This window comes from Tauraco erythrolophus, chromosome 2 (genome assembly GCF_009769465.1).
Source record: "Tauraco erythrolophus isolate bTauEry1 chromosome 2, bTauEry1.pri, whole genome shotgun sequence".
Classification (NCBI taxonomy): Eukaryota; Metazoa; Chordata; class Aves; order Musophagiformes; family Musophagidae; genus Tauraco; species Tauraco erythrolophus.
Window position 1 is genome coordinate 19232204 of NC_141466.1, and position 27984 is coordinate 19260187.

At 41.7% G+C, this 27984-nt stretch overlaps 1 protein-coding gene across 6 annotated transcripts; it reads right to left on the reverse strand.

Moving 5' to 3' along the window:
- Nucleotides 1-108: 108 nt before the first annotated feature.
- Nucleotides 109-27981, reverse strand: AMD1 (adenosylmethionine decarboxylase 1). 6 transcript variants are annotated; one of them, XR_015222032.1, is made up of 12 exons: nt 27474-27981; nt 14885-14971; nt 13234-13360; nt 12267-12369; nt 11348-11390; nt 11119-11263; nt 10006-10098; nt 9770-9925; nt 9060-9243; nt 3858-3914; nt 3320-3514; nt 109-182 (listed from the first exon to the last, which is right to left on the reverse strand). XR_015222032.1 is itself a non-coding variant. In XM_086608113.1 (10 exons), exons 1-9 carry the CDS (start codon nt 27602-27604, stop codon nt 9103-9105), a joined length of 1026 nt encoding a protein of 341 aa, XP_086464239.1. In that variant the 5' UTR covers nt 27605-27981; the 3' UTR covers nt 3849-3914; nt 9060-9102. The 6 variants fall into 6 exon arrangements, 4 of the variants coding, with proteins under 4 accessions (XP_086464239.1, XP_086464238.1, XP_086464240.1 ...); XR_015222033.1 differs by lacking the exon at nt 3858-3914; XM_086608113.1 differs by lacking the exons at nt 109-182; nt 3320-3514 and having other exon boundaries at nt 3849-3914.
- Between the last annotated feature and the right edge of the window lie 3 nt (nt 27982-27984).

Below are 27984 nucleotides of genomic sequence, written 5' to 3' on the forward strand. Positions count from 1 at the left end.
AAAGCTGGTTTAAACATGATTTCTATGTGCCTCTGTAGTATTTTCTTCATGAAAAATAAAAATAGATAGCTTTTTCCAGTAGCTGATTCATTTCTTACCTACTGCTTGACATAGTAACAGGAGGAGTTGAAGGGAAAATCACTGGTTTATAACTTCTTGTCTGCTGAGCCCTTCTGGGTGGTCTGCATAGTTTAAATATTTCAGGAATGAAGTATTTAAGAGATTACGATGTTAAGAGAGCAGGTAATCAGAAAACATATCTTCCTGTTATGTAGCAGCACATTAAATGGAAGAGTTGAAAGGCACAAATATAAATCGTTCAGCTGTTCATGTCATGGCACTTAACAGCAGAGAACAGCTGCAAATAAACTTTTTACAAAACTTAAAACTAGAATGTTTAAATCTATGAGTTTACGGTTTATTAGCTGCCTAAAAACAGTGAAAGCACAGCAGAACAAATTAAATACTAACATTAAACCCAATATTAATCATAGAAGAGTACAGACAATTTCAACGATGGCTGTTTGTTTGCTTTCCTGCCAGCTTCATGTTCAGTATCCTTCAGTTGTAGGTGCTGTAGCTTCAGCAATTACACCCTGAAGCCTTCGTACCTTCGTCTTGTTCTTATATGTGCCAGCTTTCACTACGGTGCATTAGGTAAAATATACTTTCTGTAATGGGATTGAGTCATTTTCTTGTTCTTATTATTCTGGAGTTTCCCCCCCCCCCTCATAATATTATATTTCACAACAGTTTAGAGGTATTCTATGATTCTATAAATAAATTAGGTCTTTAGTTAAATCAGCAGCTCTATCAGTGCGTTTTGTTTTATATGAGGTTTTTGCTCTAAATAAGATTTGAGAATTAGAAACTATAATATAGTTAGATCTTCAAATAAGAAAAAAAAACAACTTCTACACTATCTGAACATGCCTTTAAAATATCTATCTGTAAGAATCCTTAAAACTGGCGAATTTGGGCTATCAGAGAGGTGGTTTGGACAGAGTGTCCTATCTATAACCTAGCTAATACTGTGGCAATACACAGCATATAAAGAACACAAATCTCTAAGTCTAATCAAATGAACATACAACAAGTACTCCTTACAATACATGCATTGAAGGATATTGTAACAGTATTGGGAATGTTTTAAGAACTGCATAAAAACACATTCTTCCCTCTCCTCTCAGATAATGCAGCAGCACTATCTTTGCTTTAGGACAGCACCATTAAAAAAAAACAGGAGAGAGACATCCATAACAAAGAAGACAGTGAGTTTGGAGGGGGTTACCATTAGGAAATAACCCTCAAGGGCTTAGGACCTCCTGTTAGTTTTAACTGTCATCCTGAAATATCGTGGAAAATGTATGTTACTGTGTCTAGACTGTTACGTTCTGGCTGCAGGATACCAGAGCTGCTAAGAAAGAATCTTGTAGTTAAGTATAGCCTAGTTTTATCTGCCTTTATAGACTGGATTCTAACTTTGTAACTGGAAATCTGACCTTGTATTTGGCTAAACATTTTCTAACCCTTAAGATCACATGCTGTTAAAGATGAGACTAGTGAAAGCCAACCGTATCCTGGGCTGCATCAGAAGTGTGGCCAGCAGGTCAAGGGAAGGGATTCTCCCCTTCTACTCTGCTCTTGTGAGACCCCACCTGCAGTACTGCGTTCAGCTCTGGGGTCCCCAGCATAAGAAGGACATGACGCTGTTGGAGTGGGTCCACAAATACAAAAAGTGTTCTCAGAAAAGGGTAGATATAACATACAATTGCCTAACAGCTATTCAGCCTGCATAATTGTAACTTATTTGTGTTAGTGTCTCAATAGTTGGGAGTCGGATTTGACAATGCTTATGGGTTTCTTCCAACTTGAGATATTCTATTCTATGATGCAGTAGACACTGAAGTGGCCAAATAGATTTAACAGTAATGCTATCAGTTTATTCACTCTCAAAAGTCAAAAAGCTATGCTTATTTTGGGGGAAGTTTATTTTAAAGTCATAGAATGGTTTGGGTTGGAAGGGACCTCAAAGATCATCTAATTTCAACCCCCCTGCCATGGGCAGGGAAACCCTCCACTACACCAGCTTGCCCAAAGCCCCATCCAACCTGGCCTTGAACACTTCCAGGGATGGGGCATCTATAACTTCTCTGGGCAACCTGTTCCAGTGCCTCACCACCCTCTGAGTGAAAAATTTCTTCCTTATATCCAATCTAAATCTGCCCTCTTTCAGTTTAAATCCATTGCCCCTTGTCCTATCACTACACACCCTTGTAAAAAGTCCCTCTCCAGCTTTCCTGTAGGCCCCCTTTAAGTACTGGAAAGCTGCTATAAGATCACCCCGGAGCTTTCTCTTCTCCAGGCTGAACAGCCCCGACTCTCTCAGCCTGTCTTCATAGCACAGGTGCTCCAGCCCTCGGATCATCTTTGTGGCCCTCCTCTGGATGCGCTCCAGCAAGTCCTCTTACATTTCTGAAGTACAGTTGCTAGGGATCATCTTACTCAAAATGCACCAGTACTTTTGACACCAATGTGAAATTTGAAAGATCTTCTTGAGTGCTGCAGCACGTAGTTACAATTCCGCTATGGAACATGCTCCCATCTAAGTCATTATGTTGAGTTCCCTTGGACTGAATTTACAAAAGTAAATATTTGTTACAGTTCACCACTCAGTGCCCCATCCCTTCCACTTTAATTAACAGCAGTATAAACCGTGACTTAAATGAGTGTATGATTTCATAGAGTACTCTGCAGTACTCACAACTCTAAATTCAGCTGTTTATAAAAGGTTTTACAAAATACATCTTTAATTTTTTAATTATTTTTTAATAACCAGTAGTGTATTTATTTAAAAGAGAGAACAGGATTTGCTTCATGAAGCTTAAACATAGGCATCTGCCAGTTCTGATCATGGAATGAATATTTAAATATCTCGTATAAAGTGGTTTGGTAGGATTAAGCGTCACATTGTTTTCTACCTCCACATGTTTGTTCTCAAGAGTGCAGGAAACTGAATAGTGAATTGACAGCAGCAGTGTCTTCCTAGTGTTTGGATAGTTTTTCCACACAACTTCTGGAATCTGAATTTATTTCAGCATCTCTTGAAGTCTGCTGTGTCTTGTTTTTGTAAGCAGGCATGTTTTATAAGCAGGCTACCAGCAGCCCAGGTTAACTTGCAGTATTTAACTGGCAACATCTAAATCAAGTATTATAAACTGATCACTGAGTTTGAGTGCTGTATCCATAGAGAAAGCTTTACTTTGGAGCGATCCACTTAAGAAGCTATAAACAGGAGATAGCTGCTTTTGTAACTCACCTTTTTGGCCAGTGAGACCTTCAAAAGAAGGTCCAGCATTATGGAGCTCATGTGGAGCAGCCTGTTTGATGAGCCTGTTTCTGCTCGGATGGATGCAGAGAATCAGAAAGCGTAGATGTGTGCGTACGTCTGTGCGGGAGGTGCATGTCATGCATACACCTTACCGTTTTGCATCAGAGTAATCTTCTCACTACCCTAGAAAAAAGATTATCTTAACTAACCTCTGCTGCTGCTTACAAGTTTATAGTAACTGATGTGCCAGCAACTGCGTATTTATGTAAAATATGTTTAACAGGTGATATTTGAGTCACTTAAATTGCACCTAACATTTAATCAAACAAAATGGGTAGTGCAGGAATATTTTGAAAATCAAATTTCTAATATAGGCTTTCTGAGGTCAGATACTTTGCATATGTTAAATCAATTTTGTTTTCAAAATATACAAACCTTCAAACATTGCTAAAGAAATGAAAAGTTAAACATCATTGCAAATTAGCCAATATTAGGTTACATATTGCAGATAATCAGATAGTTGTACCTGGATTCCTGTTTATTGCAGTTAAGCTTCTGCAGCTCTTCAAGAAGTTGTGTAAGTCTTCAAGAGCAAGCAAAATACAATTCAGCAGATAGCAGGGAAGAAGAGGAAGAAAAAGTTGGCCTTTTTGTATCTTAGGTTGCATTTAAGATTGTGGAAGTCTACAAGTTGCTAAATGAATGGGTATCAGTCATGGAGCGCATTGCTCCCTGCTTAGCACATCTAGAAAGATCATGAAGGATCCAGTTTGACTTCTCCTCTCAGAATCCTAACTGGATTTTTTTCTGGGTTTGTACTGAGCATCAGGAACCTTGCACTGGCACACTTACTCATTCCAGACTTAAAAATCAATACTGTTAGTGCATATCTTCAGATGGGCAGATGCCTTGTATGCTATTTTGAAATCTTAGTATTTTAAGATAAATTTAGAGTGATGGACTGAGAGGATCAATATAATCTAGAAAAAGTATGAGAGGAAAATAACAGGAATACTGTAAATCACATAATTTAAAGTTAGTGATTAGGTAAAGCATGCACATTAGGAACTAAGTAATAGCAAAAATGTGGTTTCATGTTCTGGTTAATCCAGGAATGAAAAACGCTGAGATTATTGTATTCATGTGTCTGAATTTGCTCCTAATTGTGACTTTATATGTTGTACTTGTCTACATATAATTAAAATTAATAGCAGTTGCCAGAGGCAGAACTCAGCGTGTTACAGAGAATGCAAAATTCGTATCAAGATACAGCTCTCAGGCAGCTGCAGAAGCAAGACTCTCTAGGGCCTGCTTCATTTTTTTTTTTTTAATTAATTAGAACAGCAGCTCTTAAGTACAGTATGTAACAAGAAACAGAAGAAAATTGAACAGCTAACTTTAAATTCAGCTAAACTTTGTTTCCAGCAGTGCTTCCTTGTGGACGTGAAGTATACTAACCGCAAAAATGATAAGCAATTTTTACCCTAATCCCACCTCCCCCAAACAGCAGAGGCCTGCCTGAACCGTAAGATGCAGGATACCCCATGGCCAGCACCAGCAGTAATTCCACAGTATGAAATGAAGCCGGATGAAAGAGTGCAAATGTAACTTAACCTGAAGGTAAACATGTAATTCAAAGTCATGCTAGGGAACCTGAGTTTACATCACCCATTGGGAAGGCTGAAAAGAGACAACTCATTCAACACTTCTGCCAACACATAATCCCTGCACCACCAAAGCAGCGGCCAGACTGACGGCCAGTGCCTGGTTCCTAGAGTTATCCTACACTCAGATCTGAGTACCAGAGCAGATTCACCTCTCTGGCACCAACATACTACAGTAGACACCTAGGAGCGAAACCCAGTGGCTTTGAATGCCTATTCAAATGGTTTGATACCAGCATTGGTGCCAGCAGCTGTTTCCACCCAGTGTTGAAATTGCATTGGGGTGCTCAGACACACAGAACTGCCTTGTCCTCTTGCCTGGAGTAATCACACCACCTGCAGCCTCCCTTCCCCCTCTGCTCCCACACATTCTAAAATGAGACCCTCCAGCTTTGCAACCACCAGCATATCTTTATTCCTTGGACTTTCAAATGCTTCTATTAGCTTTGAAGCTCGTATTTTCTTTTTCTTGGGACACTGTGACCCCAGCACTCCTAACTCCAGACTGAACCCAAACACAGAAAGTCCACAAGAAATGTAAGGACAGGCTACCAAGGGAAAATAAAGCATTTCCTAGGCATACAAAGATAAAAATAAAAGTCAAGTTCAGTTTTAAAACCACTGAATCAAGTAGGTGACTGCCACCAGAAAAATACCAGTATATTCACTGCCTCTTCCTGAACCTGCCTTCACCGAGACTGTCTTCTCAAGGCACACAGGTCTTTGTTTATAGTATGAAAGTCTGTGGAATAAGACGTGCTCCCTATACTACAGGTCATATCAAGTTAGAGACTATTAAAGCCAGACATCACAAACCCACAAGACTGGATGGGATTCATTCTGACAGTAGATCTACAGAAATCCCTTCCCACCCCTTTACAGTGCTTATTCCATTGATTTATTCATAGAAATTAAGTGGACAGGTGGACTTGGAAGCAGCTCCATTTCCTCTGCTGGTTTGAGAAATACAAACACCTAACAGCTCATGACTACAGCAAGCTTTGCACTTGTGTTGCTGTAATAGAACTATGTAACACCATGAGAACATGGTGTCTATCAGCACCACTTAAAGGAAAGGTGGTCTAGTGTACAAGTAGTATTGAAGAACACTCCTGAGGTGAAAAAAGTGAAGATGACAAGTAATTTCACAGGAAACCTTCAAACTTCAAGCAAAGTGAGTTGAAATAGAAAAATATTAAGATGAATCTTCAGTTTTGTGGAGGTCAGTCTAGAAAAACAGTTCTTCTGCTACAATCTCTTGATGCTGTAAGCCAGAATTTCTTTTCATAGAAGAATTCGTTAGGCATTTTCAACAGTGTGAAGCAGCTGAAATAACTAGAAGTTACTATTTAATACCCAAAGCACAGTTCGGGAAGTCTAGCATCACAGAATAGATTCTGGGTGACTCATGAACCTGTATTCAGACATGAACAATTCACAGGTATTAGGCCTTCAACACTAACACAGGTTTCCCCTACTTAGGTGACTTTGAGGGACAACAGCATCATTAGAGCTCTGCAGGTATGGTTAAATTGCAGCTGCTATTCCTGTAGGACTGTTCACACAGAATCAAGGAAGTTTCAGTTATGTTGGTTGCATCTGCTTAGCACTGACATTCCTAGCCACTAGCTTCTGGTCTAGTTTACTATCCAGATTAGGTACATGCCTACTTTGTTGAGACACAAACTTGGCCTTGAACTCTCAAGGTCAGTCTGAGATTAAGTACCATAAATGTGTGCCAGAGATTGTTACTTAAGACCAGCAGAAACAGGAGTTGTCTTAATTCAGAGGAATATTTTAAATATTTAATACTGAGTTAAAAATACATTAGATGAAGATAGCAAATCTCAAATCTTTGTGTGGTCACTTAGACAAACATTTTTAGCCTCAAGAACAGTATAACATCTTCATCTGGCTTCCTCTGACACTGTCTCATTGTAAACTACCAACATGTTAACAGTTGAAGTTTACTTTGTCCTTGTAGGGGCTGCATCTCAAGTATTTTAAGAGAAGAAACAAATCTTTTCAGAATTAAACCATTTAGTACCAAAAAGCATGAAGAACCTAAGGGGTAGAATTGCTGGACCATCACTACAAACAATTTAAGCGAACTTTTATTGAAGCATTAAGTTGTGGTACAGATATTTTTAAATGATCAAAGTCTAACACCACAGAAATTATAAACACCATACTCCCCCATCCTGATCACCCCAGATAGTTCAGTAATCCATCCAACAGCTTTCAGTTTTATAGCCGAGGCTTATACTTCTATTTGTAAAATGTGTATTTCAGTATTACTCGAAAAGGGATCTTCAGTCTACTTAAAGGACCTCAAGCCAACAAATGTCAGGTCAGTTGGGACAATGTTCAAGAACAAAAAAATACTGCAGTATTGGTCCTCAATAGTAACACCAAAAAGCATTAGTGCCATTTACAGCATGTAATTGGTAATGTTGGTAAAGAACATCAACAATATGCTTAAAATAAAAAATTCAAAATGTTCCAACCACTTGATTTCTAACCAAGCAGACTTTAGTTTAGAAGCACTGAAAAAGTGCTTCATTTATAAATACAGAAGGAACAAAAAACCACTGCGTCAAACCAGAAAGAGTCAAAACATTGCAAGGACAAGAGGCAGGGCGGGGGGGGGGGAAATCTCAATTTCGTAGTTAACATGCTGGTCTCACAGCTGTTAAAATCCCAGTATTAGCAAACATAGCTGAAAGTGTGCCAGCTCTTTAAAGCCTGCATTTTAGTCAATACCCATTAAAGTGACTTTGAATTACACACTTATTCATGCTCCATGAATAGCATTCTACTTCATTTCTGTCCAGGTGTCCCAGACAGTTCTTGTTCTATGCCTTTACTTAATGCCCTCAAGTCACAGTAAGAGGAACCACCTTAGTCATTAGGAGGAAAAAACAGATGAAGTCACAACACTCAAATACAATGTAAGTCACATGCACAACAATGTCACAGGACTGTCACGAGATAGAGGCATTAGCTTTGCTTGGAACAACAAAATCAAGTGACACTGGACCAGTTTAGAAGCACTCTTTACAGTTAGAAGTGGTAGGTCACAGGTTTTACAAAGAACAATCCAAACCAATCAACACACCTAGCCTGGCAAATTCCACTCCTTCACTGGATCTACCTGGCAGCACTCAAGAGCACCAGCTTAGTTTGACATAATTGGTGATTAGGAAAGAAAACATCTGGTGCCAATATGAACTTGCACTTTGCAAAGCTGTCGCACAACTATGCCAAAGCACCTGCATCCTGACTCAGCTCTTCCCCTGTCAAGTCTTGGACCTTCAAATTCTGCCATTGTGTAGCAGTGTGACAGCTTGGGGATGTGGACAGGTAAATGAGCATCAAGGTAAGATGAAATTTAACCTGCATTAGTACCTATATCCAAGTTTCTAAAGGTGAAAGACCAATGCACTAGCCCAGCGCTACGGTATAGCTGAGCAAATTCCTATAAGCTTGAGTAGAGCATGAAAAGTCTGTTTAATTTAAAAATAAATCAACCACCACCTGTAGTAGCAAAACAATTTGTAACTGTTTTAAGAACTTTCTCCAAACATGAAAGTGTTAATTAGGAATCAGTTTCATTAGAAATCATAAAAGTTTGTCAAAAACTGTTTTAGACTGAAATCACAACATAGATAAAAAAAGAGTGACAATTTAACAAAGAACTGTCCCCAGTGAGTAGGTTGAGGCTAAAGTCTAATGAGGACGAAAGCCTTGTCTGTGGGGAATTTTTGGTGATACCTGGAGAAAAACTATACTGTGTGTAATTCTACCTGAATCATTTTTACAAGTGTTGTAAAGTTTCATACAGTAAGATTTTTCTACATGCACTTCAATTTCACAGCAAGAGTGGCATAGAGTACCTAAACACAGAAGAGAGCATTCATGCAAGATATCTAACTCCTTGATATAATAATGCATACAATTCAAAATGGTTATACTATGATTACACCTAGGGCTTTCCACAACTACGAGGTGGTGGGAGTGGAAAGCATGGCCCCCTGAATCATTAACTAGAAAGCAACCACCACCTTCTATATGGGATTTCTTTTTGCGCTTTTTCTTCATTCTTAATCAACTGTGCTGTTGCTGGCGATTCTTTGTAAAACTGGTAAAAACAAAATTATAATCACTGAATTGGGCAATCTGGTGATCAAGACGTTTAAACCCTTCAATCTTCTGGGCAGAAGAAAACACCGTACGACATTTAGAACTCTAGAAAACAAAAAAGCAAAAGTTATTTTTAAACTTAGCATTTAAAGATAAACTAGGACAACATGTGTTTTATGTGTGGTTCTTGTGATGTTACCAACACGCTTCAAACCCGTTCCTCACCCTGCTGCAGGAAGTTTCAATCCCAAGCAGCAATTCTGCTATGTGTTGTACTGCTTTTCAGGAACCCTGAGCCGGCAGCATCACCATTAACAGCAGCACTTCTACAACTGACAGCTGCAGCCAAATCCAGAAAAATGTCAAAGCAAGAAATTATGCCTCTACAGAACTGCACTGAAGTCATTAGAACACTGAGACTGGGCTGCCTTATCTTAGTACTTCTTAAGTTTTCTGGAGATCAGATTTAGTGCATGCCAAAGCAATACTGAAAAGTATTTTTACTTTCCAAAGAAACTACCATCAATAGAGGCAAACTGGAAACTAGTAACACTCCAGTAAAAAACTCTCTAGCCTTGCTTTGTGTCTACACACATTTCAGGAGCTGACAAGCTAACACAAGAAAACTCACCTGATTAACAAAGAGGGTTGTCACAAATTTTCCTGGCTTGAAAACCTCTACAACTTTTCTAATCAGGTCATCATAAGAGGTCTGACTTATGTTCGTTTCAAAACTAACATAAGAAAACTCTGGTTCTGGAGTGATGTGAATAGTCCAGTAAGTTCCCTGAAAAAAAACGATGTATTATAACCACCAAATAATTACTGTTTATTTTTACATTTATTATCAACAAGTGCAACACTTACATCCGATTTCATCCCATTCATTGAATACCCACAAGGATTGAACATTGTAGCATCAATAACAGAACCTGGTATCAGGTCACGAATTCCACTCATCTGAAAAAGAGGTTAAAATCACATAGTTTATTATGCATCCCTATACTTGTTTAGATTTAACTCAAAGGCAGAACAAACACCAATTTAGGGGACAGACCACCCGAACTCTCCCAATAGCAAGTCAGTTTGATAATCTGTAGATGATTTGTAGATTGATCACTGTAGATGAATTTGCTTTGCATCCTGTCACTTACCAAGTAAGTGACTGAGTCCCAAGTTGCCTCTTACAGAGCCAAGCTGCATACCTCCAAGATGAGGGAACAGCTTAGAAATCAAATATATAATTGCTTCTGCAACTAAAATGGAAAACAGAGCTCCTGTTCAACCAGCATCCACAAAGTAAGGCTGTTTACATTTACTCTGGAGTGAGAACATACTTTATACTCTAGAATGAAGTGCCATCCCAAGCACTTTGATTTCCCACACAGTACTGCAGCTACAGCCCAATCCCAACGGCAAATGCAGTATGAATATCCAAGTCTAAGATGGAAAACCAGATGAAGTTAGTGTACTCAAACTTGTTCATGTCACAGGGCTTTCCCATTTGGAAAAAGGAGAAAAGGAGGCAAAACTATCAAGTTATGCTTAGACCTTAAATCCACACCACCACCCCAAACTATCCATATAGCTCCCTGATTTAACCTTAATTTGGACACCTAGATTCCCTTGGCATTCTTTATCTTCAATCTAAGTCTTACTCCTCATAATCTACATCCTTCAGAGGAAGTTACTCAATTGTGGTTTTATTCCTACCTCTACCTTTTTCAGAGGATAAGCTTCCAATCACCTAAAGCACTGCAAATTGCTCCTTTCAATAGATTAAAGCAGAGGCATTGAAAACATGAAGTTGTATCCCCAAAACATTGGAGTTAAATCCATTTTACCCCAAAAACATTAACCTGACATTTTCTACGAGATCCTTCCTACCATTTAATACAAGGTTTATTTTTTGGCAAGTGAAGCACTTTGTTGCCCAATTTCTACCATTCCAAAAAACGCTTAGTTTTCAAGCAAACATACACGAGTGACATCATTTGCAGTAACACCATCTTTCATGTAGAACTGGTCCATAACTACTGGGTCAAGCTCACTCATCAGAATTTCCAGTGTCTGATCAGGCTGATTGGATATCCGACTCTCTGGGAAATCCAGGGTGTACAGGTACCTATATAAAATGCAAATCACTTATGTAATAAATATTAGCAGCACCAAATTCTACTGTAAGTCCCAAAGATTTCAACATACATACCAGCAATCAGAATTCATACGCCCCATGCAATAAGCTGCTCCATCTGACAAGACAAAGAGTTTCCAGTTAACGCAGCACAGCTGATCCTATATGTAAAACATTAGCTTCATTTCATATTTAAAGACAGTACAAGTCTTTCACAGAACACCAAGAGGGTTCACTGATACAGTCACCATCTGTATCAAATAAGAAGGCATTTCACTTCAGGGACATAAAGCCAGTAATCAGAACAGGCTCCCTCAGGAGGTGGTCTGGACAGCCCAGTTCAGAGCCTACTAGCAGGCAATTCAGGTTACAGCTTTAGCTGTGCACCAACAGAAACCCTAGTACTCCTAAGTATCTATTTAATGATTTTATGGTTGGCATTTATTTTCAAATAACTCAGGTTAAGTACTACAGCTTCCATGTTCCTTCAAAAAAAAAATCTTTCTTCCAGTAATTAAAATTCAGGGTTATTCTTGTCTAGTTTAGATTTTATTAAGTGTTTGAATTCAATCTTTAGTCCAGTTACTTTTCTAAGAAAAGCTTACATTTGTCTTCAGCGTATTCATTATCTTAAAGTACTATTCCACCTTTTTAATGAGGCTTTTACAGTTAGTGAGAGCTGGATTCTGCAGACTGAATTACTACACTCCATTTGGAAGTCTGAAAACTACCTTAGTTAAGACAAGGTGCTAAGTGTCAAGCTTAGCATGATTTAAATTTTGATCTTTGCAAGTTAGTGTCAGAAATTCAGAAAATAAGCTTTTGATTTGTAGCTTTTGATTTTTGTGCAGCCAAAACTTGTGCTGGCTGCAGAACGGCAAATGCTGCTGAACAAATGGTCTGGCAGCCTGTACATATTGTACTGTGTGACTTCTCACTTCACATCAACACTTTACACAAGCTGCACAACTTTGCTGAAGTTTCAAGAACTTACTTGGGAAAATTTCGTTAAGAAACTCTACTTCTTCCTGGAAATTCCTATGTGGGTACTCCTGGTGGGAAGGCTTCATGAAATTCTTACGTGAATAAAAGAAGCTCTGAAAAAATAAAGGTGCATCTTAGATATTGAATATATCTGTCCACCTTGAATCTGAAAATCTAGAAAACCGCAAGCATTTAGTATAAGCTTTCACAGGACCCAAGTTTGCATTGTCAAAACACTGCTATCTGTATTTTCATTTCAGAGTTTTTCATAGCCTAATTTGTATGCTACAGGAGACAGCTTACTTCCAAACTTGTTTTCCCTCAAGAAAACATCTGTGACACTGACAACATGGGCATGGAAGTCATTCACCTTTAAGTAACCTTAACTCAGCAAAATTTCCATCCCTGGAAGTGTTCAAGGCCAGGTTGGATGAGGCTTTGGGCAACCTGGTGTAGTGGAGGGTTTCCCTGCCCATGGCAGGGGGGTTGGAACTAGATGATCTTTGAGGTCCCTTCCAACTCTAACCATTCTATGATTCTAAAATAGCATTTGTAAGTTAGCATCCTTTAAGAGACAAATAGAAGGCTAAATCCTACAGCAGAGCAAGCAATCTTATATTACAATCTTTTCATGATGAGACGCATCCATAAATGGCAAAGGAAGTATCAGTGAATCTGAACTATCAGTGAATCTGAACTATCAGTGAATCTGAACTATCAGTGAATCTGAACTATCAGTGAATCTGAACTATCAGTGAATCTGAACTATCAGTGAATCTGAACTATCAGTGAATCTGAACTATCAGTGAATCTGAACTATCAGTGAATCTGAACTATCAGTGAATCTGAACTATCAGTGAATCTGAACTATCAGTGAATCTGAACTATCAGTGAATCTGAACTATCAGTGAATCTGAACTATCAGTGAAAAGCTTTTCGTAGGTTCTAAGGAAGATGCAGCATTTTTGGCACCTTACCTGAATTGAGTCAAACCCACTGTACTCTCTAGCAAGCTCCAACAGGGGAACCAGTGCTTGCAGTAAGAGGGTGGTACCACACGTCTTCAAAATGAAACGTCTCTTGGAGACAAACATGCTACTCTCACTGTAAAAAAAAGTGTTAAAAATATATTAAATGCTCTATATAAAATTAGCCAGGAGAGAATGGTTAGGTCTTCATTCTTATCCCAACTAAATGCATTACTGTAAGTGAACATTCAGCATACGGTACATAAACATGCTTGGCAAATGGATCAAACCAATAGATTTTAGCTAACATTTGAGATCTGTTATGATTTCCCAAAACAAATACCTGCTGCAAGTGTGATACTACACAGCTACCAAACTACAGGAAAAGAGGTACTGCCTGCATTACATAGCCTCAATATATTAGAGAAATAGAAACATGCTGTGAAGTTGGTACACAACACAGATATGCCATTTACCCAGACAGAACAGAGTCAAACTCGAAATCTGACTTTCTCAGCTGAAATAAAGCCTATGAGAAAGTCAACTCAAAAAAGGCAAAGCCTCAACAGAACTTCATAAACTGTCTGGCTGCATCTTCTAGGAAAGCTGACTACTGGAAAGTGGTGAATCAGCATCTGCCCACAGGAACAGGAAGTCTCACAATGAGAGTATAGGTACAGCTATACTATATGCCTTATGCATAAGACACAGTTTATGTATAGTTAATTTATGTAAATCGGGCACTTAACTACAGTCCCACTGAACTGGGGATCAGCATTGATACTAGATCCAGAACATTTAAACATGTGTAACAAGTATCTTCTCACCAAGTAACTGAACAATGGGAATAAGCCTAGTTTAAAGAAATAACTGTTTGGAATGTCGTTTACAAATTCAAAGTAAAGGTTACACTTCATCCAGGACACAGTTGTAACTAGTTACATTCTTCTCATAATTTTGTTTTAACTATATGAAGCTTGGGGAAACAAGACTTCAGCACAGTTTGACTAGCTTGCTCGTAGCCCAACCTTCCCCTCAGGGCAGTCTTTTAGAGTGTAACAGCTTCATTTTTTGTAATCTGAAGTAAACCAGAGAATGTCAATGCGTCTGTAAAGTTCATGTAGAAGCAGCATGAAAGTATTTTGCAAGATGAAAAACACATGGCAAAAGTAGCATCCTTAGAACTAACTGCTGCACAACACAAATTCCAAGGTTTCAGGAGAGCTACATTTTTACAGATGTCCTTATTTCAGCTGCAAGAGTTGTTCCACTTGATTACATTATCTGGAGTTAAAGCTGATCTACTGATACTGTTTTTGCTGATTTAAAAGTGACACTTAGATGCACTGTTCTGCTGAAGTAATCCTAAACCTCTTAACTGGGGAGACTTATCCCCCAGACAAAATTCGATGATCAGGTGCAAAAACACTACAGCCCTGTAGTGTAGTTTTTAGTTAAAAGACGACAAACACTAATAACTATGAAGACATTTCTGCTACTGAACAGAAGCATGGCAGTATTATGATTCACAGACCCCTGCAAGTTGTGGTCATGAACAGCAGGATCTTAACCCAAGACTGGATTCTCAGCCAAGTGGATCCTGTAGGACAGCTTTAAATTTTTACCTCTTGGAGGCTAAAAGAATAAGCTAGTGGCTTACCTGAGTACATAAGCTTCCTGCTTGTCAGTTTTTGTCACACTTATGATCAAACAATGCACATTCTCCAGAAGTTTGTCCCACTCAATCCTGTGAAGAAATATAAAAGAGCACAAACAACAGGTTAAACAAATTGAAGCCTTCTGGAACCCTGGGTAAAAAGTATAGCCCAAACAAGACTATAGCTTTTGTCTTGAGTTGCTGGATCTGAGAGCATGAAAGGTAAGGACTTTTTATATAGCAACTATCTATCACAACACAGTAATATCCAGTAATATTCTTAGCTCCCAACAAATAGCTTAGTATTCCTCAGGATCTGTTAGTGTAATCTGCTGCATGATGACAGTTGTTGAACAGCAACTCCAAACTTCTAACTAGGCAAGTCAGGACCACAAGCCCTGCATCCCGCATGTACTGAGATAAAATTCGTTTTATAACTTAAGGTATGCTTTAAGTTGAATCTCCATGTATTACTCATTCTACAAGGAAAATTATTAAGAAACTAAAAAAAAAACATTAAGTACTATGGTTGTCACATCAGTCTTGTGTCTACACTAGATTAGTAGAATCCAATATAGTCGAATTTGCTATTAAGCAGACAGGAAGCTTCCTGAAGTTGCAAAATTACAAGACTGCCAGCTGCCCTATTTCTCCCATCCCTCCCTTCCCACAGCATATTCCACCTGCAGATTTGTGCTGCCCCTTGTGTTCAGACCTGTCATGAACCAAGAAATTTAAGAACCCAGCATAAAACTCATCTGCCCATCAGCAGAGCTAGAACAACTACAGGACCCTCCGCAGCTGGGAGTGCAGAAGAATTGCAATTTTTCATCTCCAAGCAAGCTATTAGATTAGCTCAGCTGCCCATGTAACTGTCAGCCTAATCCTTCCTCTGGAGTCAGACCTCTCTCCCTTTATTGACACTGCAAGAGCTCCGTAGCTGTACTTCAGCACAGAGCACACAATGTTAATTCTATCAGCAAGGATCCTCCAGCAGCCACCAATCTTTCCCCTTAGAAAACTGGTCAGTTTGCAAAGTTGGAGTTTTAGATTCTGCTGTACATATAACTAAAAAATATCTAGATGTTCTTTGCTTCCCTAAACACCCCAGCAAATAAATGCCTTAATTTCTTTCACTTGAAAATGCCTCCTGGAATTGAATTCTGTACCTTTACTACTGACACCTGAAGATTTTCCCTTTTAAAATGCATATTGCACTAAACCAGTATATTTACACAGGGGTCAACCAGAACACCACACTTAACTTACAAACTCACTCTACAGCCTCCTTTTAGATGAGACTGAAGCCATTAAAAATGAGTTTAGGAGAATCCTATGCATCTTAAAATCCCTCATAATTAAGGGCATATCTCAACAAGTTTATTAACTCAGTGATATAATCAGATACTTAAAACGAGGTTTTCCCTACCATCTGAATCAGTGAACCTTGACGAAACACTCTTCTGCAACTACAGACATGACAGCACAGACCACTGAAATCCACATGTCAAAAATCCAGCTTGTTTTTATTGCTCAAATAGAGTCCCACACATTTATTCAGCTCTACACTTAAGTCATTGACTGGGTTTAGCTCTGTTCCTGATACTCAAGCATACATGAAAATGAAAGTGCCTGCTCATCTTTGAAAAAAATAGTAAATGCAAAGAGTGAAATAATTATACCTATTTTTCAAATCCTCCTGGACAATCACACTATTTTGCTAAGAAGGACCGAAGGATTTAGTTTTCTCTGAAAGTTACAGCACATCTGCGTAAAATTTACCAGTCTTAGTATCTTCCCTCTAACATCCTGTTACACTCTTCCTGTAAATTGAACTAGGAATGTGTTACGTAGGTTTGGTACAGTAGAATAACTTTAAATTATTCCAGCACCACTAATTATGATAATTTATCTGCCATTAAAGAAAAATCTAGTGCCTTACATAGCATTTATGAAAGCAGAGGCAGAGTTGCCATACACTCTGATGCTGAGCTGCAGTAACCCCATTTGTACATTACTACAAGTCTGATTTTGTACTGTCTGAACATTAATGGGTTTGTTACTATTTCTGGCTTTGCAAGAGCATACGTCTCAGCCTTCACAAGCTTCTTACCTGGCCAGACAAGTCAAAACCTTAGCTTTATGTAGACAAGTGAGTTTTCTTTAAATCAGTATCACCGTACTGCAGCACCAGACACTTGAGGAAAATGGCTCACTTAAGTTTCAATCGCATATTAGTAGAGGCAGATGTAACAACTTTGCTGTTCAAGTAGTCCAGCAATGAAGGATCGGTTCAGTGTGCTAACAATACAATACTGCACATTAAGTCCAAAGCCTACCAGAGTCCCTGGTTATGCTCATTAGTCCTATAGCCGGTATTTAGGTACTATGGCTGAAATCTGCAGTTGCACAAGACCTTTGCATATTAAAACTTCACTCAACTCTTCACTATTCCACTACAGAAACCATAGCTAAGCATATGCTGAATGTTCATGTGTTCTACAGGAATAAAGGGTAAGTTCATAATTTGATCTAATTGGAGTGGCATTAAGGAAGAAAGTCTACAAGTTGTGAAAGACAAGATGTCACACTTGATCCAGAAGCAGACAAAGACTATCAAAGGGTTGCAGTACCCAGGATGAGACTTGTCCACATTAGGGAGAAGTTTCACAGAGACACTGGCATGGACCTTCATGCATTTGGAAGTTAAGCACAGAAAACTACAGAAAGACCACTAACATGCTGAATTTGATTTCAATATAATCTATTTAAACAAGATGACCTTAGTATTTGACATTTTCCATTGTTTAAAGCAGAGTTAAGGAAGAACATCTGGGACTACTTTGTACCAAGTACAATGAGTTCACTAAAAGTCTAATTCTTGCATTTCTTCCTTTTCTTTAATCCATATAGTTATTTAAGTGTTACTAGTTGAAGACAAGCCATGTCCACTCTCACTTAACGTGGAATAAAAAAATCCACCTTAAAAATAGTGTTTCGATGTTTGTCCGTATATACATGGCAACTAATCCAATTTTATTGTCAGGTAAAAATCCTAAAAGTTAGTAACTGAAATACTTGAGAATATTACTTTCTATTTCATAATTAAACCAACTTTTAACTGGGAAGCAAAGCCTCCAACTGAAAAGAGGGAACCAAAGAGACTAATTCTCAAAAAAATGCAATCATGGACTTCTGCTCTTCAAAATTCCCCTTTCAATGGGAAGTATGTGGACTGTACTATTTCCAAAATTATTTCCCACAGCCAGACATCAGAACAATCCTGAACACATTGTCTGGAGACTGCATCCCTACTCTCAAGCCAAGCATACTACAGTATGATGCATGACAATCATTGGCTGCTAAGAAAGTCCTGTAGCAGACCTGCATCCATTGGAACTCCAAACTGAAAATGCATTTGACACTAACTCTTCTGTTATTACCCACTTCATTCCAAAGCTGCAAGATCCTGTTCCTGAAATTTCAAATAACTGACACCTACTGAAAGTCAAAATAATTTCTCCAATAGACAAGCAGCACACAGCTTAAGTAGATGCACATGCTCAGAAAATAACAAATCAAGCTGGAATACATCTAGTCGAGCATGAATAACTGTCCATGCATCAATGGTAGAAAGCTACTTGTTCTATATTTGACTAGCAGAACAGGTCAAAAGAGAAAAAAAAAAATCAAGATAGCAATCTATTACTATACCTATGTTGCAATGTCTAGTGCCTTATCAGCATAGACTTGTTAACAGAGTGCAAATAACTTCCATTCGAACTGCCACCCAGCTCTCAGTATGGAAAACCTATCATAACTGAGAAGTATTTTAATTTTTAGGAAGTATGCTTCAAGTGCGCAATGAGATGAACAGTCAGTCCAAACCATTATGTTTGCTTCCGTATTTCATATTTCTGAAATAAAAAGTGAGTAAGTAATGAATCAAGTTTTCCTTGCCAGATAAACCATACTTTTTGACTTTGAGTTATTGTCCTATTCTGAGCCTTTCCCTTCAGGGGCAAACCAGGTTCTCAATACAGGAGTCACAAATATCAGGCAGTAGCACAATGCTGCTGTTTCAGGCCAACTGGGAAGGGGATAACAGTAATTTAAGGGGATAAAGAACTACATCAAGAATTTGTTTCTATCAGCAACTAACAGTCTCCACAAGCATACCATCCCATCACTACAGTAACAGTATCGTGCTAACACAGCCCAAATAGCACTGGAAGGAAAAGCTGTTTTGCAGTAGGGCAGGAATTCTTAGGAAATAAATCCTATGAAACTCCTAAAGACAGCTTAAGCTGTATACATACTCTTGCATAGCTTTTTATTAAAATAGAACAGCTGACAAGTCTGTAGTAATCAAAGTAATACACACTTTAATCTTGTACTTTACTGTAATACTTGGTTTACAAATCAAGCATTCAATTGCAGAGCAACTTTTTATTCCCTCATACTGTTAAGTATTTTTAGGAAGCAGTAGATTTGTCAGTTACCTCATTAGCAGGCTACGGCTAAGCAGGCAAATTCCTACCAACACCATGATCCAGAAGAGTCAAACTTAATGCCTTGTCTGAACTGCCTATGCAGAGCAGTAGTGGCCAAGGCCCATGGCAGCTTGCTGAATGTTGCTGTCAGCAGAGTTGCAACATTAGTTTCAAGCATCCTGAAACAGGTAGATACAGTACAGACCAACCACACAAAGAACCACGAGTTTTTAAAGCACCTCCTAGCAGCTGATGTATTTTTATGCAGACAGCTACATGCAAATTATTTCCTATTAGAATTATAATTTAGTTTATAAACTGCTGTTAAAGATAGATTACCTTGAACTATGTTCACACCCTGAGTTTAGACAAAAGGTATTGGCAACTCGATAATTTTACTTCAGCAGTATCTGTGAAGTGCACAGAACCCACACACCCTCTATATGCTCTGAATATAGATACAGAGAAAGACTGTCTGCATCTCCCTTATCTTAAGCTTAAGCTCCTCAGGGACACACACTTAATCTTGAGTTAAAGACAGGCACCTAAATGGAAAATTGCATCCCTATCACAAGTGACTCCGAGCAGTGCTCCTCACAAAATACTTCTTACCTAGAAGATCCCGAGCCAACTACTAAAGAGAATCATTCCCAAATGACACCAAGGTATTTCAGCAAGGGCACAAAGATGGCCACAGATGGTGCTTTAAAGGCTGCCTATCACTCTTGTCACAGGCCTCTTATCATTACTGCAGTCACAGCACTATACATGGAATGGTGACTCCATCCTTACATCCAAAGATACACAGTGGGTATTCCTAAGTCTCTATATCAAAGGACAAAACATACCTGACACCCAAGATGTTTAAGGAAGCATGAGCCCCAAAAGGCACATCAGGGCTTCAACACTTACAGGCAACATTCAGGGCAAGTTGGAGTGCAATTTTCTCTAGAAAGAACACGTTGTAAAGCAGCAAGTATTGCCATAAGCCTCAGATCTTCCTGTTCTCCTGGCTAAGTAAACAGCCATCAGGAAAGCTCTTTTAGAAATATACCAGTAGTTACATATTTTATCAGGACGACCTATGGAGTCTCATTAAGGAATCAGATCTTTGACATAAAGTGACTAACCAAATTCTTCAGCAGTTTCAGTGGTAAGGTACAAAAGCATCAAAAAGCCTTCAACATCAGTCTTAACTTCCCACAGCAGAATCACAATCAGTAGTAGTGACTGTAAAAGGGCTTGTTTACTTTGCATGAAAGCATTCTTTAATTACAATTAAGATAGTTAAAAGCAAACATAATTTTGCATTTGTTTGCTAAAATCCATTTTATGAATATCAATTTGGAGGAGGGGAAGACTGCATTCTTACATAAAGTTCTCCAGATTACCCTTAATTTCCATGTAAAAAAACTCAGCAAGTACAGTGACAGAGCCCTTATCCTGGCACAATCCTGCCTACTCCTCCTCTTCCCAGTCTCCATAGAGTAGCTCTACGCTGTTTCGTCGGGAAGCACTGCAGGAGTAAGTAAAATAGGGTTTGTTGCCCAGCCTCCTTGTACCTTCACTGAGAAAGCAGGCAGGTAACACTGCTTTGGTCCTAAGGACTGGAGGAAGGAGCAGAGGCACTGCAGCAGAGTTGACTCAGGCAATAGGGTGCAGTACGCAGCAAGTATTTACAGGACTCGGATCAGATGCTTGGCTGTGCTGCTGCTTAGCAGTTTCCACGTAGCACAGGATGAGAATCTCAGGCCACTCCACATTGCTCATCACTGCACTGTCTTTTCTCCAGTTTCTTGTATGTCCATGTAATATAGACAAATAAGAACCATATTAAAGGCCCATAAGCTTAATTTCAGAGTAACCTAAAGCCTTAATTTCAGGCTTGAATGCTTGAGATAGGAATTCTTAAATACCTGCACCATTAACCTATGGTTGCAAATTTCTGTACATTCAGGATCAAGATAAGCCTTGAGATGAGAAATGCTTAGTTGTACACCATCTGAAGGAATAAACAACTTTACAGTGGTGATAGTGAACGCACTACTCAGTCACCACAGAATTCCAGGACTCACATGTTCATCATGTTTTCAGCATACCCTCCTTTTTTATACATAGTTTAAGGCTATTTAAAAAAAAAAAACATGTTTTACAAAGCATAGGGAGAACAAGCATTAAAGCAAATTATTCTGAGATCACAAGAACATTAACTTTGTCCCCCTTTCAAATATGAGTAGGGTAGACATCTTCAGATGCCTGCCACTATTTCAATCCCAAGACCTTTTCGCAGAACTAATTAGTCAAGGAACAAAAAAACCCTAAATATTAACAGCAAAGTAAACCTCATCTTCAATATGTTTAAGTTTTTATTTGGAACCTTTACTGAATCTATTTAAACAGTAAATATAGATCTGTTCCAAAATGCTTTACACCTATCCAAATTATTCTCTAGAAGGCAAGCTTGCCTATAGGAGAAAGTGTGAAAAATTTCTTAATTGTATCAGTTATCAAACTTTTTTCCTTTTTTTGCTAGTGATATCCAACAGATTTTAACATATTCAAAAAGGAAATTCAAAACTATTACAAATACAAAACAAAAAGGAAATTCTGGAGGCACAGGAGCAAGCTGTCCCTGTGTGCCGGAAGTCGAGCCGCCGGGGTAGAAAACCAGCTTGGATGACAAAGGAGATTTGGGAACATCTCAAAAGAAAAAGGGATGTCTATAAGTCTTGGAAGAATGGGCAGGCATCCAGGAATCAATACAGGGAGGAAGTCAGGACATGTAGGGAGATAATCAGGGGGGCAAAAGCCCAATTGGAACTTAGACTAGCCTGCTCCATAAGGGACAACAAAAAGTCTTTCTATAAATATATTAATAACAAAAGGAGGGCTAAAGATCACCTCCAGCCCCTACTGGACTCAGGGGGTGCGTTAGTCACTAGGGATGAGGACAAGGCTGAGGTCCTTAATGCCTTCTTTGCCTCAGTCTTTAATAATAAGGTCAGCAGTTCCCAGGTGAGCTGGCCTTCGGTGTCTGAGAGCAGGCAGGGAGAGCAAATTGAAGCTCCTGTGATCCAAGAGGAACGGGTCAAGGATCTGCTCCTTCGGCTGGATGCCCACAAGTCTATGGGGCCTGATGGTATCCACCCGAGAGTCCTGAGAGAGCTGGCGGATGTCATTGCCAAACCCCTGTCCATTATCTTTGGGCAGTCTTGGCTCACTGGGGAAGTTCCACTGGACTGGAGGCTGGCGGATGTTACCCCCATTTACAAAAAAGGGTGGAAGGAGGATCCAGGGAACTACAGGCCTGTCAGTTTGACCTCGGTGACGGGCAAAGTCATGGAACGGGTTATCTTGAGTGCTATTAATGAGCACGTACAGGTTAACCGGGTGATCAGGCCCAGTCAACATGGGTTTATGAAAGGCAGGTCTTGCCAATCATACCTGATCACCTTCTATGACAGGGTGACCCGCCTGGTTGACAAGGGAAGGGCTGTGGATGTAGTTTTCCTTGACCTCAGTAAAGCCTTTGATACAGTTTCTCATAGTGTTCTGGTGGAGAAACTGGTAACTGCTGGCCTGGATAGGCACACCCTTCTTTGGGTTAAAAACTGGCTGGATGGCCGGGCCCAAAGAGTGGTGGTAAATGGGGCTAAATCCGGCTGGAGGCCGGTCACCAGTGGGGTTCCCCAGGGCTCAGTGCTGGGTCCAGTTCTGTTTAACATCTTTATCAATGACCTGGATGAGGAGATTGAATGTACCCTCAGTAAATTTGCAGACGACACCAAGCTGGGAGGCTGTGTCGATCTGCTCGAGGGTAGGGAGGCCCTTCAGAGGGATTTGAACAGACTGGATCATTGGGCTGAGGCCAACGGCATGAGCTTTAATAAGGCCAAGTGCAGAGTCCTTCACTTGGGGTGTAAAAACCCCAAGCATCGCTATAGGCTTGGGGAAGAGTGGCTGGAGAGCTGCCTGGCAGAGAAGGACCTGGGGGTGTTGGTTGACTATCGGCTTGATATGAGCCAGCAGTGTGCCCAGGTGGCCAAAAAGGCCAATGGGATACTGGCATGTATCAAGAATAGTGTAACCAGCAGGAGCAGGGAAGTGATCCTGCCCCTGTACTCGGCACTGGTGAGGCCGCACCTGGAATATTGTGTCCAGTTTTGGGCCCCTCGCTTTAAGAGAGATATTGAGCTCCTGGAGCAGGTCCAGAGAAGGGCGACTAAACTGGTCAAGGGGCTGGAAAACAAAACTTATGAGGAGCGGCTGAGGGAGTTGGGGCTGTTTAGCCTGGAGAAGAGGAGGCTGAGGGGAGACCTGATTATGGCCTATAAATACTTGAGAAAAGATGGTGGGGAGGTGGGGGAAGGGCTCTTTACATTAGTGATGGGTGATAGAACAAGAGGAAATGGGCATAAGCTTAGTCAGGGGAGATTCAGGTTGGATGTTAGGAAGTATTTCTTCTCTGAAAGGGTTGTCAGCCACTGGAATAGGCTGCCCAGGGAGGTGGTTGAGTCCCCATCCCTGGATGTGTTTAAGAATAGGGTGGATGATCTACTTGAGAATATGGTTTAATGGGGATTAGGGATGGTTGGACTCGATCTCTAAGGTCTTTTCCAACCTAGAAATCTATGAATCTATGAATATGGAATCCCTAGCAAGCACATGAAACATGGACATTTTTAGCTTTGAATATCAGCTTAGTCATTCAGTAGATGAATGGCTCACATTTCACTACTAAGCAGGTATTACAATACAAAAGGCAAGCTCAACTGGTTTGCAACTTGACTCTAATTTAGCTATTGTTCTACAGTTTCAGCTTTGATTTCAAGTTCTGTTCAGCAAACTAGCTTATTCAATTGTCTTTATAGAATTAGCATAGTGGGATATATTGTATTCAGAATTTGCATCTATCAGTTGTAGTAAATAATTTAATTCTGACAAGTTTCTAAAAGAGAACGTTTGTAAAACCTCATTTCATGCTAGCAAGACAGTATCACTGAGAATTACTTCTGGACACAGGTTAACAGCAATTTTCAGACACATCACAGCTTCCTACCAAAAAACTACACAGCTTCAATTAACATCTTGTATTAAGAGCCAATTAACACAAAGGCCTTCAAAGCTTGCTCACAGCTCTGAAACTGTTTTAAAGACCACATGTTCAACAGTTAACAGTTTGCATCCACTCTATTAAAACTTTACAGCCATATCTAAACCATACAAACTGTCACAGTACCTGCCTTGCAATCACATTCCATGCCATTGAGCAGTTTTAAGAATCAAGTTTGCAGTTTTGTAAACATGAGCCCGAGCCAACAAACAGAACACCAGACAGCATGAATGTGTCAATGAGGAAAGCATGTGCAGAATGTCATCCCTAAACTAGATCTGTATATCCCAACACCAGCATATTAACACAAAGTCAAATGAACACTTTTGGAATCTTTCACAGTTAAAGTCAAACACGACAGGAATCCTGAAGTGCTTACATAACTCAGATCATCTGCACGTATTTCAGCTAGGATTTGCAACAGTCTTCCAGGATTGCCTGGACATTAACTATACAAGTTGCTACCTTGCGGTATCTGCTACATCACTAAATCTCAAAGAACTGTATAACCACATCTGATGATTTCCATATTAAGCACGGTATTCAAAAAGGTCTAATTATCTCCTCAAGTCCAAAAGTTACACGAGCAAACTACCTCATTACACAAACAGGTTAGAGATAAACATGTACTCTGCAGTGCTTCTGGTATGGCAGAAATGAAGCTACCCATGAGCGAGTGTGTATATATATATATACACACACACGCACACACAACATGGGCTATTCATTATTGCAGGAAAGGCAGCTATCTGCCCATTGGCAATTTGGATCTTTGGTTAGCTAACTCTGCAAGTATATACACAGGAAATTTGCTAATATCACGAAGGAAAAGATGAATAGCATATGCTATGCCTTTGAACAGAGACACTACCATCATTACCATATTCCAAACGTTCAATACATCATGACAAGCTCTCCTCCAAGCTCACTTTCTCAAATTCCCTGACCAAAGACCATTGGATAAGTGACATACACAAGCAGATCTGGATACACTGAAAACACCGGATCCTCCAGCTACCATCTGAATCTGCAAAGTTGAACAGTCTACTATACTGATAGTAAATTATTGACATAAGCATAACCTTCAGATTTGTTCTGTACACTAAAGGCAAGCTTGTTTTTTTTCAGCTAATTACCGTCTACATACCAATCTTGTCCCTTCTATAAACCTGTACATAGTTCTGGGTCCGTGCTAGGGGACGCAAGATTGTGCTTAGCGCTTCAAGCTTGCAGCTCCCATTTTCTGACACTTCCAGGACACTTGTGCCAAAACATTTTCTGCAGATCTACAGTTGGACCCCTTATTACTCCAAGTCAAAAGTCTAGGTGTTCCAGTCTTTCTAGACTCTCCCACCCCGCCTTATAAAATACTGTGCCGGCAATCTACAGTAAAGATATCTGATGCCTGTCTTGTCCAGCAAGGTTGCAAAGACGACCTGCGTGCCGGCAGGTGGCCATCAGCTACCGTGCTAACAAAGGCCGAGCAGGCACACCTCAGCCACAGGAGGAAAGAGCTGCCCCTTGCAGAGGGCCGAGCCCGAAACACGTGTACGGATGAAGCCGCGTGGGCCCCGCGCCTCTCCTCCTCCTCCCCGGGCAGCCGCCAAAGAAGCGCCAGCGCATTCTTCAGATGCCCATTGGGTGACAGGCGCGGGCCCACCCCTCCGCGCCGCCCGGCGCTCATTGGCCTCGACTTGTCAATGGGGGAAAGAAAGAGGCAGCGCGATCCGGGAGCGGAGCCAAGAGACTCACGTGTAAATCGCGGCTCCAGCCACACTTCTGGAGGAGAAGGCGAGGGGGGGCATCCCTCCCTCCGCTGCCTTCCTCGCTCCGGTGCCTACCACACCACAGGGAGACACGGGAAGGGTTCTCCCGCGTACCGCCGGCTTCCCTCCGTGAAAGCCCCCGTGCGAACCCGTCCAGCTACGCAGGACCAGAGGCCGCTGCGAAACCGGCCATGTGAGGGAACCATCGGTTCTCGTCGCGACAGCAAGAGGGATCTCCCTTTTCCAGCTTCCGTGAACTGGGAACGAGATTCCTATCCTCCCACTCTCCACAGCACAGACGGTCTCAACGGGCAGGGATTTTCCGAGCCTTCCGATCCCGAAGCCGGCGGGAGCAAGAAGCCCCGTCATAAAAAGACTTCCCAGGCTCCCTCTGTGAGTGGGGCCAGCCGCTATCAGACGGATGCCGGGAGAGCCGCAGGCGCGCGCGGGGGTTTGGCGCAGAGGAGTGGGCGCCGCTGCCGTGCCCCCGGCCGCCAGCAGCACTGCGACACTCCGCCATCCGCCTCCCCCCGCAGGCACTCCTGGCCGGCGCGGCACACGCCCGGGCTCTCCGCCGCCACATGTTGCCAGCAGGGACCGCACGGCTCTGCACGAGGTGGCGGCGCGGAATGGCTTCCGCGCCGCGCCGTCCCCGGCACTGCCACCTCCCTCCTTCCCCCCGACCCCCCCGCCGCCGCCGCCCCGGCCGGGACCAGGAGAGGCTCTCTGCCTCCGCGGGCCGGCGCCGCGGCCTTGAAGCGGAGGGGGGCGGGGGGGGGTCTCTGGAGGGCAGCGGAAGGTCACCCCCTGCCCTCCCGCGGCTGCGGCGGCGTTGCGCCGGCGGACGGGAGAGGCCGGGGCTGTCACCGAGGGGGGGAAGGAGGCCGACAGCTCGGCGGCCGCGCAGGGGCCGAGCCCGCCGCGCGCGCGCGCGGCCGTCGCCACCAACGGCTCTCCTGAGCCACCCCGGAACCAGCCTCCCGTCAGCGCTGCCGCCAGCCCGCGCACGGCCATTACCCCCCTCAACCCCCGCCCCGCTCCTCACACACTCTCGCCCGCCGCCTGCCCGCCCAGCTCCGCACCGCCGCCACCACACCCGAGCCCCGCGTGCGCCGGCCGTTCACCAGCCTCTCCCGCTCCCCCGGCCCTCAAAGGGCAGCGCTCCCCATCGCCGCCCGCCGTCCCCGTCCCCCCCAACCCCACCCCGGCCGCTAACGGACCTGGGTATGGTGCGAAGATCGCCGGACCCCTTGCTCTGGTGCGGCTCCTGCTGCGCGGGCTGCTGCCGGGCGAACCACACCTCCAACAGCTTCTCGGTCCCTTCGAAGAAGTGTGCACCGTTCTCCTTCATGGTGAGACAACTCGGCAACCAACAACCACAGAAATTAACGACAACCAAACTACCGCCCCCGGCCGCTACCGTTTGCTGCTGCACGGGCCGCGCTGCCGCCGCCGGGTCCCAGTCCGTCCCGGGCGGGTTTCACCTTCTAGGAGATATTTTTTTTTTATATTAATTTAAAAAAAAAAGGAGGAATAATAAGAAAAGATATTTTTTTTTTAAACCAGCGAAAACCACCCGGAGTGCGCGGCGGCGGATGCGGCGTAAGCTTGTGTGAGAGGGTTACAGTCCGAGCGGGGGTGCGGGCGGGCAGGCGATGCGGTTCGGTTCCTTGTAGTCCGTGTGTTCCCCTGTTACAGAGAAGAGCGTTGAGCGAGCGCTAGCTAATGTCG